Genomic DNA, 15435 nt, shown 5'->3' on the forward strand with positions numbered 1-15435 from the left:
TTATGACTATGAGCACTTTTATATGTGTGTCAGCTTGAACTATATGTATGATTAAATGGATTATATAATATAATATCATCGGAAAATTGTCCTGAACTTTGAACATTTGATCTAAAAAAATTCAACTAAAAATTCAATATATCATAAGCGAGATCATATCTTTTTCTTCACAAAACATGCATAAGTCATGTACAACCTATAATCTCCGTGCACTTTATAGATGGGAACTAAGAATAGATAAGATAAACAGATCACGTTATTGGTTATAAATCGTGCTTTCGTTGTTCCTACATTCACAACTTGTCACTAATCGGTCTGTCGTCCTCTGGGTAGGTTCATTTCTTACATGGTTCCGTCCTTTGCTTATATCGATTTTTTTTAGTTTATTGATTTAGGAATAGGCACATATACAATATAAATACAAGACAATATCACAGAGGAACACATAGTTAAAACAAAAGATAAAAAAAGTAAATTTTAACAGATTTAATCGATGAACTTATTTTTGAAAACATACTTACATGTACTATGATAAACGTTTGTGCAATATTTGAAAATCATATCCTGATATTAATGACAATTATATATTGGTAAAGTTATGCATATGGTTTTGATATTTTCCAGAATTCACATATATCATGTAATAAGAAAATATACTTGTTGTAAATCATTATTTTCATATAGATTTATTGATATTGCAATATTTTAGGGAAGGGGGTGAATGTTAAGTATTTGTTTATACTAAATGCATATGGTTTTGTCAAAATGTATTTTTCATGAAAGTCAAAATGTATTTCAGTATGGAACATAAATTGAATTGAACAACAAACAAAACAATGAGGATAATATGTCGGAATATGATGTGTTTAGTACCCCTCCCCCTTAATGGATTACACATAATCATTAACAATATTTGTCACAAGAATATATCCTAACCACAAGAATATATCCTAACCATCTAGGAATTAAAATGGAGTGACCAAGATATACATACGTAACTACTATGAATTAATGTATTCTACCATCTTTGTCAATTTCATTTTTGCATTCTCAGTATTTCCAATCGTTGGATATCTATAGTTCATGTCCAAGTTCTACTTACATCTGTGCTGTGGGCACACCGAGATTCATAGATGATTAATATGCATGGATAATTTGATTAGTGCCTTGTGAAACATCTATGGAATTTGAACCAATCAGAATTTCCGTTATGTATCCGTAAATGGTGATGCCTGCTTCCCAAATTAAACATGGACGTACTGGCCATGGTTGTTTTGAAGTCAACAACCTATAAAGACATGTGGTCTGTTTTTTTGTAAAACAAACAAACAAAAAACTTTACATACTTTCCAGTGCATGTACAATATATACCAATACATGTTATTTTTGTTAATATGGTTCCAAATTATAATCGGGCTTTCTAATAACACTCTGTACATATGTCCTTCCAAAAAGGTTTAACTGTTTTCCCAACAAGTTTGCACGCAGATGATGAGTAGAAAGAAGAGATCAGCTGTGAGTATCCGATGATGCATTTTCCTTCAATCTGTAGATTTGGAGAGATGGAGTTCGGACAATTTTTTCGCTGTCTCCTGGGTGTCGCTATATTGCCCACTGTTGTGAATAGTGTGGTAACCTTGACCACACCTGCCCATCACACACAGCCCATTGGACAAGACCACTTGTTGATAGTTTTGAAAGCTATGCATCAGTCTGATACCTTTCATCAGCTTCCAACTCAAGACAAAATTTTCTTGGTGGAACTACTTGCAGCTGCGGAGGTGGATGCAGTGACCCATTTCATCGACACTGTTGGATTTAATAGATTCCTTGTCTTTCTAGACGGTGAGCCATTTTAGTGAGTTCAGAAATCTTCCTTGATCGATTTACTGTCGCATGACAGGAGTTACACTATAAGGAACGCATTTCTATCGAAGATATACCCCAATATCCATGATTTTCTATACTTTAACCACCGGTCGCAGTAGCCTATAGTGGTTGAGAGCGTTTGCTTCGCAACCAAGAGGCTCGAATGGTGGCGGTTCTCTCGCGAAGTGACCGCCATTGGAATACGCCGGTTTCGAGATACGTCCGAGTTATTTCCCTTTGGAGAACTCTCGTACATAGTAAGGCGCGAAAGAATTTGTTTACTCGCGGGAGTGGGACAGATATTCATCACAGTGTAGGTGAATGTACTCAGTAAGTTTCTCATACGCTGTTTAATAACCCGAATTCGACTGATACACAAACTAAGTAAGTGATAAGTATTTTGGGAGTAATTAAATACATAGAATTCTTATCCTATCACGTTATTTCGCTGGTCATAAGTACCATATCCAAGATATTTCTTGCAAATAGGACATTGTTTGTATGTTTCCACTTCGGTAAAACATTTCTTTCGATAGTATTTAGTATTTCCCACATTTACACATTTAAAGAGAAGCCGCTTTTAATACATTTCATCGTCTTCCTCATTGGCTGCATATCCACTCTGTCCCACTTAGGCATTCAAAGTTCCACTAAATGCATCTCCTATACAGAAGAGTTCGTATCTCGAAACTGGCGTATTGAAGGTCCCTTGTCACGGTAGGTGTTGGCGCGATATTCAAAGAACCTCACCGCTAAGGCCGGAAGCGCCGTGCGTAGGTCAAACATTGTGGCAATTCACCTAAAGCTGCGAAAAAAATCTCGAATGGGACATAAGACAACAAACAAATAATGATTTAAATTCTATGACCTTTTACAGCTCCGAGGTTCGGTGAAGGTGTCACTCTAAACATTCAAGATTAAAGTAATGTTATCGGATCACATTAGTTGGTGTTACACAGGTTTTTATAAGGGGTGGATCTGTACATAGCTCTCTGGTCTATCCCAATATGTTCCCTGAGAGCTACAGATCTGCAGCTGTAGATAAACATATTCAAGTCTAGGGCGAAATTTTGATGTTTTACACAAAGACAGTGTATATTTCCAAACCGATACCTGAAAACTTCTGCCTAATGTACAGAATTCATACAACTGTATCTTGCACACTGTGAGGCTATCACACCTGGTAAACTGATGCATCTTTAAGGAAAGGTGTAACATGACCCACAAAATAGGTCACTGTGCCCCCCCCCCCCCCCCCCCCCGTTCTGGAATTTTGTGGTTATATACATTATCAAATCATGTCTGGGCCCATCTTCGATAGTCCAGACCATGTCTTGCACACTGTGGGGCCTAGGACCAACAGACCGTGTCAGTTGGTACATCTTGGGGGAAGGGGGTGGGAGGGGGGGGGGTGTCGTGAACCAAAATCTGGACACTATGGCCTCATTTTGGGATTGCAATTGACATGTACAGTGTCACCGTTTGTGACTTCACTGAGCATATTATATATATTTGCAAATACTAGGTGAAATAACTACATGTACTATCAATAAATCCCAGTCTTTTCCGTAAAGTAGTTTTCAAATTAAAACGGTATGTGCAAATTAATCCAACAAGTGACCATCAGTGTCCACACATGAGCACTGTCTGGTTGTCAAGGACGATTTCTTAACTTAGATACGTTGACGGTGAGGCTGCTTTATGAAATGCAATTTTTAAAATTGTTATATAGCGTACACTGGCTATTCAGCCTAGCTAACGTCCAAACCCTTTTATGAAATGAGCCCTTGGAGGGGTAAGATGCCCTTCGACCGCGTCGGCTTCCGTCTGAAAATGATTTTTCAAAATATTCTTTCTACAGTGTTTGCCTGATTTGAGGATTACATAGAAATGCGTGATTCTGATTATTGATTTTCTTTTTCAATGAACAATGTATCTAATTTTGCTAAAGAGAGATATCTGTACGTTTAAAACGCTCCTCTTAGTACAGTCTCTGACTGATTTCATTCTCGCTATATACTGGTACAAGGGATTCATTCTAAGTATCGATATTCCATTTTGATGAACATGTGACCTGAGAAATTGAAGTTGATTAAATTCTACTGACTTCTGTGTACTCGCCTCTTAGCCAAGGCATGGGAAATGCCATCTCCATTTTCTTTTGCACGACTATGCTTAATAAGAACCAAAAAGAGTGTTTACATTGAATTCCATTGCAAGTATTCCGTTTGAAATTACTCTTGATTGTATGTAATGCACAACACTATTCTGTTTGTCTACTATTAATGAAAATAGATTAATCTAGATTAAATCCATTCAAAATGCTATTTCTATACAGTTTTGTCATAATTTAGTTAGATTCTATTACTGTGAACAATATGATCACTCTTACTGAAAATAGATTGCGAAAGATTTCAGGCTTCTGTTACATTAGTGTGTCAACTTCTCTCAAGGTGCTACCCCTCCTACTGTTTTGTCTGATTTCACTGAAAATTTGTACAATACAAGCTACAGTTACAGATACATGATTCTGTGAATCGGTTTTCCATTATGATTTCTATTACAAAACGAAAGAAAAGATTAATCTGCCAAATTATTTCAAAATTACCATCCCTACAGTTCTATCTAAATTTAATTAGATTTTGTGCGATTCTATGTTTCAATCTTGAAGAATGCTGTAGACAAAAATAGATAAATCTGCAACATGTACTTTCTGTTGGGGTTTTCCTGGGACTGTAGGACGCAATGTACAATGTGCTGTCGCTGAAATTAGATTACGTAGCCATATCATAGTGCAAAATTCTACTCTTCTTGCAATTCAGAGATACTTTATAATACTCCAAGCGTTGTAGCATCTGTAACGATTCTGTATGTTGATGAGTATTAAATTTACTTTCAAATCATTTTAAAATATTTCCAAATGCAAGTCCTTCTACAAAGTTGGTTAATTTACAACGACACTATGTGCACTATTAGATCCTGTCAAAAATGAAAATCAAATCGTGTAAAAAATTGAAAATTCAATCCCGGATTCCTCGTCTATTTACATGTATAGCCATGTTACATTGTACTACTAATCGTAATCCCGGATTCCTCGTCTATCTACATGTATTGTCATGTTACATTGTACTACTAATCGTAATTCCGGATTCCTCATCTATCTACATGTATTGTCATGTTACATTGTACTACTAATTTGGTCTTACCTGAGATTTAATATGTATTCTTCTCTCGATACTGTTACTGAAATAGCATTACTTAATACTTAACGGGCAAACACAACCTATTGTACGTCTAGTATATACATTTATAATGTATTCAGTAGTATTTCGTTTTATTTGCTAGAGGTGACGAAACTGAACGCAACCTATTGTACGTCTAGTATATACAATTATAATGTATTTAGTAGTATTTTGCTTTTATTTGCTAGCGGTGACGAAACTGAACGCCACAGAAGCCCATTTATTGGAACATTACATAATTCAGGTACCTTTTTGCATATCTATATAAGGTCTTGCATTCCAGGGGTAGTGAGATTTTTCTTTTAACTTTAAGTTTTAAGTCTGACTTTACTTTTCAAATGGCATGATCCCCCCCCCCCCTACAATCTTCTAGAACTGTACGTATAAGAGAGTAACAGGACTGAATCTGTGTCTGAAACAAACAGTGAACCACAGCTATTATCAAAGATACAAAAGAAGTAATTAGAAAATAGATTTGAACAAATTCTGCATTTGTACAATTATTTATACAAAAATGCAGGTTTAACAGAAAGAGGTACTCGATACTAGTGATTACATGAATAAAATCGCTTTTAAAACTTTGGTTTTTGAGCACTTTCGTAATATAAAAAGGAGTATGTATACACTCATAATAATCATGCACCTTTATTTTCTAAAAGTCACACGTATATAAAGTAAGCTTGATGTGAAATACTTTGAAGGTCATCAAACACTACACTCTATCTAGAAAAATATTCATACCTAGTAATGTAACATTTACGGGCTTTGGTAATTTCATGCCCCATTATGTAAATTTTGGTAATTCTATGCCCCGCTATGTAAATGACTGAGTGATAAAAAGGTATATTTCATCTGTCTTTCGATTTCTGTCCATGTATTCTTCTCGTTTTGCGTTAAGAATAAACTGAGAAAAATAAATTCAGCTTCATACTGATTCATTCTTAAATATGACCTTGACCTCACATTCTCAATTTAACTCGTGTCTTACTGTGGTCATTCACAGATACATCTTGGTGAGAACATTGACAACTATGCAAAATTCATTTACCTTGACCTTCCTTATGACCTGAACCTTAATTCTAAGGATTTTGCATATGTCTCGTTTTGACTTACATATTCAGAATGCGGTCATCAAACTTCATACAGACACTACCATTTTAGATTTCCATCATCTCCTGTTTACCTCGCTAAAATGTATAAGATCCATTCATTCAAAGATCAAACTGGTGAGTGAAAACAAGACGACTACTAAGATGCTCAATTTATTTGACCTTGACCTTACAGATGACCTTGAACTCAAATATCTGGATACTGTGTTCAGCTCGAATATAACTAACTTCTTGGGGATATTTTCATCAAATTTCATATTCTTAACCGGGAGGTCGTGAGTTCGAGCCCCGTTCGTGTCATGGTGTCCGGGTAGCGCTCTCGCTTCTCACCACTACGACCCGAATTCGATCCCCGTGATCGGCAGTGGTTGTATGTGAGAGGGTATGGCGGTCGCCCGCTCGGACAGGTTGGTTTCCTCCGGGTACTCCGGTTTCCTCCCACAAAAATGACCCCCAAGCGCAAACATCCGTGCATTAAAGGACCCCATGGGAAATAAAGCTTTCGAGCTTTCTTGGGTTATCCTTGGTATCTATGTATGTATATATGACTTACTTGACTTGGTCCTCTTCGTCCCTTACGGAACATAGGGCTGAAACAGTCATCCTCCATCTAACTCTGTTTTGAGCAATTTGTTTGGCTTCTCTCCAGGTGGTTCCAATGTTATCTAGTTCTTTCAGCCTTGTTCTTCTCCAGCTATGTGTTGGTCTCCCTCGTCTCCTGCCTGTGGATTCCAGTCCAACGCCTGTTTTGTTATGTTGTTCACAGGTTTTCTCAAAGTATGTCCAATCCACTGCCAAGATCGTTTTTTAATTTGTTCATCCACTGGGTCTTGCTTTGTTTGAATATAGAGGTTCTTGTTACTAATGGTTCGAGGCCACCACATTCTACATATATAACGAAGACATTTGTTGACAAACAACGATTTTGTGTTGGAGTCCTTTGGTAAGTCTCCAGGTTTCAGACCCATAAAGTAGAACAGATTTTACGTTTGTGTTGAATATGCTGATTTTTGTATTTGTAGAAAGTACGTTGGATTTCCATACAGGGTTTAGCATGGCAAATGCCTGTCTTCCTTTGCTTATCCTAGAATTAATGTCTTCGTCCGTCCCACCTGTTTTGCTTACAATACTTCCCAAGTATGTAATTGGTCTTAGAATTTCCCGACGGGACATACATTTTAAAACAAACAAACAACATGGAATTTCATACACAGATATATTTTGGTGATAACATGACAACTTCCATAAATAACTTTTTTTCCATTTACCTCAACCTCACTTTTGGACTTTGTGTTTAATTACTTTCAACTACTACCTTCAGAACATAAGACTATGCCTAATTCATCTTTACCTCGACCTTCCACAAAATCTTGATTTAACATTTCCAGATTTTGCATTTGGTCCGTCTGTTAACAATGACGGCGGGGTATCTATGTCCTATGCATGGACATACATGTATTTTTGAGCATAAAATGAAAGTACACTGGTCCGAATTTTCTCTGTTATATTTTAAAAATTTGAAAGTATCGAAAGTGCCTTTTTTAAAAATACAAAATTAAAAAACAAGGCTCTGCAAAGCGGGGCATTCCCTCTCAATATGAAATATTGGAAGAGCATTCTTCCAGTAGCATTTGAAATCAGAACAAAAGGAAATTTGGAATTTCCTCATCATACTACACTGTACCATACTTGAAGCTCCAGAAGAAAATTCAAAACTCCCCTTCCAGATCTTTTATCTTTAACCTTGTGAGCCAATAACAACCACTTACTTTTTACAAGGTCATTCCTATACAAGTCTGAAAAACTCTGATAAAACATGTAGCGTAAAACTTGTAGATAAAATGTTTTGGATTTTCTCTTTTGGTTACTATGGCCTTTCATCTACAACTTTTACAACCACTGGTAGTTAAACGTTTCTATGAAAAGTACCATTCATGCAATTTCGTTCATTTCTTCGTTTTTATCAAACTTACAGGACAGGAATGATTCCTTGTATCAAAACTGGTTTCTACTGGTTTTCAAGGTCACAGGTGAGAGATAAATGTCACTGGAAGGGAGACTCCGAGATGTCTTGTGTACAAGATTAGGCTGCATTTCTTATCCAATACTTGTCAATATCTCTGTATATAATTCCTAATCAGTATTGGATCAATGTTCAGTATAAAAGGTCAAAGTTCATACTGGTTTTCAAGGTTCAATTTGAAAGGTAAGACACCGGAATAAAGATGCCCTGTATTTATATTTCTATAGTAATTTCATGATTTTCCACGTGCAAACAAATTGATAATGCATAGCCATTTCTATAGTAGACTAAGATCAAAATTCGTTGAAAATTTCGTGTTAGTTAAGCTTTGTGATAACTTCTTCAGGAGCTGAACCAAGAGACTCCAGATGGTTCCGGTTCCAGTGTTGTTGGAAGGAAGGTAAGACTTTTAAACAAACTTAAAAAAAGAAGAAGATTTTCTGGTTAGTCTCATATTAGCTGCAGATCTGTAGCTCCCTGAGTTTCAAATGTATTCGCTCCGTGGGAAGGAGACCGGACTCCGGTGTTTCAGTTCTCAGACTAGATCTGGAATAGGCTGGATGTGTTTGAGTTTTCAGACTAGATCTGAAATAGGATGGATGTGTTTGAGTTCTCAGACTAGATCTGGAATAGGATGGATGTGTTTGAGTTCTTAGACTAGATCTGGAATAGGATGGATGTGTTTGAGTTCTCAGACTAGATATGGAATAGGATGGATGTGTTTAAGTTCTCAGAATAGATCTAGAATAAGATGGATGTGTTTGAGTTCTCAGACTAGATCTGGAATAGGATGGATGTGTTTGAGTTCTTAGACTAGATCTGGAATAGGATGGATGTGTTTGAGTTCTCATGCCAGATCTGGAATAGGATGGATGTGTTTAAGTTCTCAGACTAGGTCTGGAATAAGATGAATGTGTTTGAATTCTCAGACTAGATCTGGAATAGGATGGATGTGTTTGAGTTCTCAGACTAGATCTGGAATAATATGGATGTGTTTGAATTCTCAGACTAGACCTGGAATAGGCTGGGTGTGTTTGAGTTCTCAGACTAGATCTGGAATAGGATGGATGTGTTTGAGTTTTCAGACTAGATCTGGAATAGGATGGATGTGTTTGATTTCTCAGGCCAGATCTGGAATAGGATGGATGTGTTTGAGTTCTCAGACTAGACCTGGAATAAGATGGATGTGTTTGAGTTCTCAGGCCAGATTTGGAATAGGATGGATGTGTTTGAGTTCTCAGACTAGATCTGGAATAGGATGGATGTGTTTGAGTTCTTAGACTAGATCTGGAATAGGATCGATGTGTTTGAGTTCTCAGAGTAGACCAGAAATAGGATGGATGTGTTTGAGTTCTCAGACTAGATCTGGAATAAGATGGATGTGTTTGAGTTCTTAGACTAGATCTGGAATAAGATGGATGTGTTTGAGTTCTCAGACTAGATCTGGAATAGGATGGATGTGTTTGAGTTCTTAGACTAGATCTGGAATAGGATGGATGTGTTTGAGTTCTTAGACTAGATCTGGAATAGGATGGATGTGTTTGAGTTCTCAGACTAGGTCTGGAATAAGATGAATGTGTTTGAATTCTCAGACTAGATCTGGAATAGGATGGATGTGTTTGAGTTCTCAGACTAGATCTGGAATAATATGGATGTGTTTGAGTTCTCAGACTAGACCAGGAATAGGATGGATGTGTTTGAGTTCTCAGAGTAGACCAGAAATAGGATGGATGTGTTTGAGTTCTCAGACTAGACCTGGAATAGGCTGGGTGTGTTTGAATTCTCAGACTAGATCTGGAATAGGATGGATGTGTTTGAGTTTTCAGACCAGATCTGGAATAGGATGGATGTGTTTGAGTTCTCAGGCCAGATCTGGAATAGAATGGATGTGTTTGAGTTCTCAGGCCAGATCTGGAGTAGGATGGATGTGTTTGAGTTCTCAGACTAGACCTGGAATAGGCTGGGTGTGTTTGAGTTGTCAGACTAGATCTGGAATAGGATGGATGTGTTTGAGTTCTCAGACTAGATTAGGAATAGGATGGATGTGTTTGAGTTCTCAGACTAGATCTGGAATAAGATGAATGTGTTTGAGTTCTCAGACTAGATCTGGAATAGGATGGATGTGTTTGAGTTCTCAGACTAGACCTGGAATAGGCTGGGTGTGTTTGAGTTCTCAGACTAGATCTGGAATAGGATGGATGTGTTTGAGTTCTTAGACTAGATCTGGAATAGGATGGATGTGTTTGAGTTCTCATGCCAGATCTGGAATAGGATGGATGTGTTTGAGTTCTCAGACTAGATCTGGAATAAGATGGATGTGGTTGAGTTCTCAGACTAGATCTAGAATAGAATGGATGTGTTTGAGTTTTCAGACTAGACCTGGAATAGGCTGGGTGTGTTTGAGTTCTCAGGTAAGATCTGGAATAGGATGGATGTGTTTGAGTTCTTAGACTAGATCTGGAATAGGATGGATGTGTTTGAGTTCTTAGACTAGATCTGGAATAGGATGGATGTGTTTGAGTTCTCAGACTAGATCTGGAATAGGATGGATGTGTTTGAGTTCTCAGACTAGACCTGGAATAGGCTGGGTGTGTTTGAGTTCTCAGATTAGATCTGGAATAGGATGGATGTGTTTGAGTTCTCAGACTAGATCTGGAATAGGATGGATGTGTTTGAGTTCTCAGACTAGATCTGGAATAGGATGGATGTGTTTGAGTTCTCAGACTAGATCTGGAATAAGATGGATGTGTTTGAGTTTTCAGACTAGACCTGGAATAGGCTGGGTGTGTTTGAGTTCTCAGACTAGATCTGGAATAGGATGGATGTGTTTGAGTTCTCAGGTAAGATCTGGAATAGGATGGATGTGTTTGAGTTCTTAGACTAGATCTGGAATAGGATGGATGTGTTTGAGTTCTTAGACTAGATCTGGAATAGGATGGATGTGTTTGAGTTCTCAGACTAGATCTGGAATAGGATGGATGTGTTTGAGTTCTCAGACTAGATCTGGAATAGGATGGATGTGTTTGAGTTCTCAGGCCAGATCTGGAATAGGCCATATGTGTTTCTTTGTCAAATACTTTCCCAAGTTAAAAAGCAGGGGTATTTTACATAAGAGATACTTTAGAATAAGGATCCTTTAAATTTTCAAAGTAGGTGTTGAAAGGTAAGCCCGAATATGATAAAACGTACCAGTACACAGGGGAGCATGATGTCCAACTCTGAAAATTGAACAAACTAGGAGATAAGGCAAAATCAGCGGGGTTCTCGGTAAAATTCAAAGTTGCCTCAGATAAAATTACGCATAAACATTGTCACCATATTAGCAGCGTGCCAAATGTTCATTCTTGTAGCTAAATCGGTCAATTTTATAAGTCAGAGTGATCAATTTAACTCTTATAGAATGTCTGTTGAAAGATGCACAGGATTCAGTAATTTACAAACATAACATCACTTCCATTAGCAGTGTAGAACAGATGGGTGAAATAGCACCTTGCGTTATCGATTCTGTGGTTTGCTGATTTCCCAATAGCGTGGGGACGCCCGAACGACATGATCTGTCAGTCCGACTCAGTCATTTCGAAATAGTAGTCTGCCAGTTTGGCGTAAAATTGCTGAGAAAAATTAAATAAATAGGGTATTGCATGTTTTCTTTTCGCAATTGCTGCGGGGTTAAATTTAGAAATGATTGTTAAGCGATAGAAATAATTTAGAGATGAAACTTAAAGCTATCTGTGAATTGAAATGACGGCAGTGGAAAAATTCATTTACAACAAAATGATGAACAGGGTATTTCCATCAGTATAATCGGTATTTACATGAAAATTGAACAGACGTAACAAATTATAAATTTTGTTTTGCCAAGATTCAATGTCCAAGCTGAAGAATGTGTATGATGTTCACCCCTAGTACATAAAAACCACAGGCACTCGATGTTTTAAAAAAAATGTCTTCCTTTAAACATAGTATTCACAGGGTATATCACGCCGCCATCTTGGTTTTATTTTTTACCAGTTGCATCGCTTGCAATTTTCGGCGAAAAGTTCGATATAATATGATAATCAGATCCCTGCTGTCTAGCAACAACTTTGTCAATGTCTTATATCTCTCACATCGTTATAGAAAACTGGAAATAATGTCCATTGATCGGCGATGATAAAGCATCAACTATCGTCTACTGTTTCTCAAAATGCGAAAATATTAAAGGGAGGACGTCGAGTGCCTGTGATGAAAACAGATAAAGATAACGAGCAGTGATCAATCCCATACATAATATAAAGAATACAAATTTGAGAGTAGGTAAAACACGGGCCCCTAAACAGAGATGGGATCAGGTAGCTGCAATACTGTAGCCCTCTCCGATTATTTTTGTTCTGACGTTTTAGCGAAAGGGCTACCATTCCATAGGATCTTCGTAACGGTGCAAAATATTTTTATGAATAACCTGTAATAAGTTCCGTGTATTTGTTTCTAGTGTTGTTTTTCCAGTAAAACGAGTACCAACTTTGCACTTTGTCATGTCAAATAAAGGCGTTTTTCATTATATATTATGTACAATATGCACAATTCTTTGTCTGCTTTGCCCTGCTTGTTATCGCGAGATCTCGTAAGTGAAGAAATTCTAGTAGTTCAGTGTGGACTCGAGCCATTTCGAAAATCACATAATGGCATGAAAAAATTACATTCTACTGATTTTTTTAAAACTACAATATATATATCATATTAAAACCTTTCCAATACTGACGAATTGTAGACACCCCCACCCCACCCCAACTCCCCCCACAGAGTCGGAGAGGGCTACATTATTGCAGTTAGGATCAAGTGACTAGGAGTAGTAAGCATCCTCTGTTGACCGGTTACACTCGCCTTGAGCCCTATATATTGACCAGATAAACGGAATAATTCGTAGTCAAAATCAATATGTAAAGACTGCTCTTACAATTGATATGAAACACATCAGACAGCATTCGACCTAATGGCATGTTGTATTTGCAGATTAGATCATTATAACGGCCATGGTTTAAAAATTGATCATACGCAGAACGTGTTCTCGCGTATCGAATCAGTTGAGAGACAATATCACCATATATAGGTGAGAATGGAATATTGCGATATAAATATGAAAAATTTACAATAGAAAAGTCCTTCAGTTTGTCATATAGTTGAGTTGCTAGTTTGTAGTTAACGCTTATATTCAATACAATATCTAAATATTAAATTGATGTGGTGTCTTGTATTTAGAATTTACCATGATATAACGATTCGAAATATGAATGAAAGTGAACGTTGTCAATTGATAAATCATCGGCGATGTCTCTAAATGGCGATCTGAAGTACACAGCCAGAGATTTTTTTTTAGAAGATTTTGAATAGTTTCTACCTCATAAGAATACACAGACAAATCAGCTTATAAAGGAGCACAATTCGTGCCTATGGGAATTCCAACTGATTGAAAGATCTGATCACCAAAGGCTACGTAGATATTATCAATTAGGAACTCTAGCTTATTCTTAATACCAACTTCAGAATACTTGCGCATACAATAAGTTTAACTTTGTATTACGTAAAAATCAAGATTTTTTTATTACATGGTTTATTCGTATGTAATGTTTACGGGTCTATTGGTAATTCTATGGAATGCCTGCTTTCAGAGGGATCTAGCATCAATCCTAGCTATGGTACAAAACAATCCCGCTGCACAGTCCCTCCCTGCTGATGACAAGGCTTTGTTGGAAGAGCTTATAAGGGCCACTGAATCACACACCCTGACTCCTGTCATTCACAGAGAAGGATACGCTAAGATTGTTCAACTTATTGAAGGTAATGGACAAGAGAAATACAGAGAGATGGGCGCATTTATTTGTGCAATGTATCTGAGGATTTCACACCAAAAATCAAAGTTGTATACATTGTTTTTATACATTCCTGTTTTACCACTGTCGGCATGCACAAACCTATACTTTATAACGCCATATACTAGTGTACATGTATAAGGAAGTTGTTTCAGCATTAATTATTGTAATACTCATGCTCTCCAATGAACCGAATAAGATGTTATAAATGATGATTGTACTCTTCCTGACATGTAATTTAATGACAGTCCAATTCACAAAAATTAGCTGAGAGAGTACTTGAACTTGATTTCTCATCAACTGCAACGTGTACAGTCATATGTGTACACTGTGAGAAGCTTGGTTCGGGATTCAGACATGTAAAATACCAAGAAATATATCAGGAATCCAAACAGGTTTTATGTAATTCACTGTAGAATAATTCATTCAAGAAATAAATTTTGTTTTTGAAAATACATTTGGGTATGAACTGCGACGCTTAAGATGGGCATACTTCATGAAAAGTGTTCTGGCATGAAGCCTTGCAGTGCATACCCTCATGTATTTTCAAATATGAAAATCGTTTTTTATTTTTACATTTCACTTTCATTTCTGTCGAAATTCACAGTCGTTAAACTATACGTAGTATATCAAGATTCATACGCGCATTACAATGCATTCATGAGGAAATAACTCTCATTACAATTTGTAGGGATACTTGTAGCAAAGGCAGAAACATTGGAAATGTAAATATTATTCAATATCTTTGTATATTTCTGTTGCAGACATTGGCACTGTGACTGAAACACACACTTTCATTTCTTACTTGGTTGCAGTAAGTAAACTGATCAAAAGTACACTTTAAATATTGGTTTAAATACAGAATTTGATGTATGAATTCTAAAATCATGCATATCAATTTGTGAATGAATAAAATCTGATAACTATGCTTTCTTTTTATTACTTCAGCATTTGAATAAGGAGGCTGCTCATCACTCGACGACTTAGATGTATGGACACATTTTCTGAATTAAACATATTTAAAATCCCTTTTAATTTTGTAGTTCACAAACCACAAAGATATTTTACTTGGGCTTTAGTATATATTCGCATTACCATTAAACACAATGTGCAAATTGAGAAATACAGTATATTTTTTAATTGTTAATGCAGTATGAGAAGACGTGGAAAGAAGATGGAAAAAAATATGCAAATTTGGTAAAAAAAAAAAAGAAAAAAAAAAATTCTTTGTAAATGATAGATCCATGTCCCATTTTTAGGAGCTTTCAATGTGGATGTATTTTCATACGATGTCGACAAAGTCCTTCGATCAAGATATTTTCGTCACGTGATTCGCGACATTA

The 15435-nt window shown here is 36.7% G+C and overlaps 1 protein-coding gene across 1 annotated transcript; it reads left to right on the top strand.

Annotated features, from left to right (window-relative positions):
- Nucleotides 1-239: 239 nt before the first annotated feature.
- LOC125648315 (uncharacterized) lies at nucleotides 240-15121 on the top strand. Its single transcript, XM_048875300.2, has 7 exons — nucleotides 240-329; nucleotides 1553-1845; nucleotides 5300-5355; nucleotides 8590-8643; nucleotides 13892-14060; nucleotides 14857-14906; nucleotides 15041-15121. Exons 2-7 carry the CDS (start codon nucleotides 1563-1565, stop codon nucleotides 15077-15079), a joined length of 651 nt encoding a protein of 216 aa, XP_048731257.2. The 5' UTR covers nucleotides 240-329; nucleotides 1553-1562; the 3' UTR covers nucleotides 15080-15121.
- The last annotated feature ends 314 nt before the right edge of the window (nucleotides 15122-15435 follow it).

This window comes from Ostrea edulis, chromosome 6 (assembly GCF_947568905.1).
Source record: "Ostrea edulis chromosome 6, xbOstEdul1.1, whole genome shotgun sequence".
NCBI classification, from domain to species: Eukaryota; Metazoa; Mollusca; class Bivalvia; order Ostreida; family Ostreidae; genus Ostrea; species Ostrea edulis.

Bases quoted from the DNA above. Each gene is read 5' to 3' on its own strand.
- LOC125648315 (XM_048875300.2), top strand. From the start codon at position 1,563: ATGGAGTTCGGACAATTTTTTCGCTGTCTCCTGGGTGTCGCTATATTG. The intron at 14,061-14,856 runs GTAATGGACAAG...TTTCTGTTGCAG, and splicing joins GATTGTTCAACTTATTGAAG to ACATTGGCACTGTGACTGAA. The intron at 14,907-15,040 runs GTAAGTAAACTG...TTATTACTTCAG, and splicing joins TCATTTCTTACTTGGTTGCA to CATTTGAATAAGGAGGCTGC.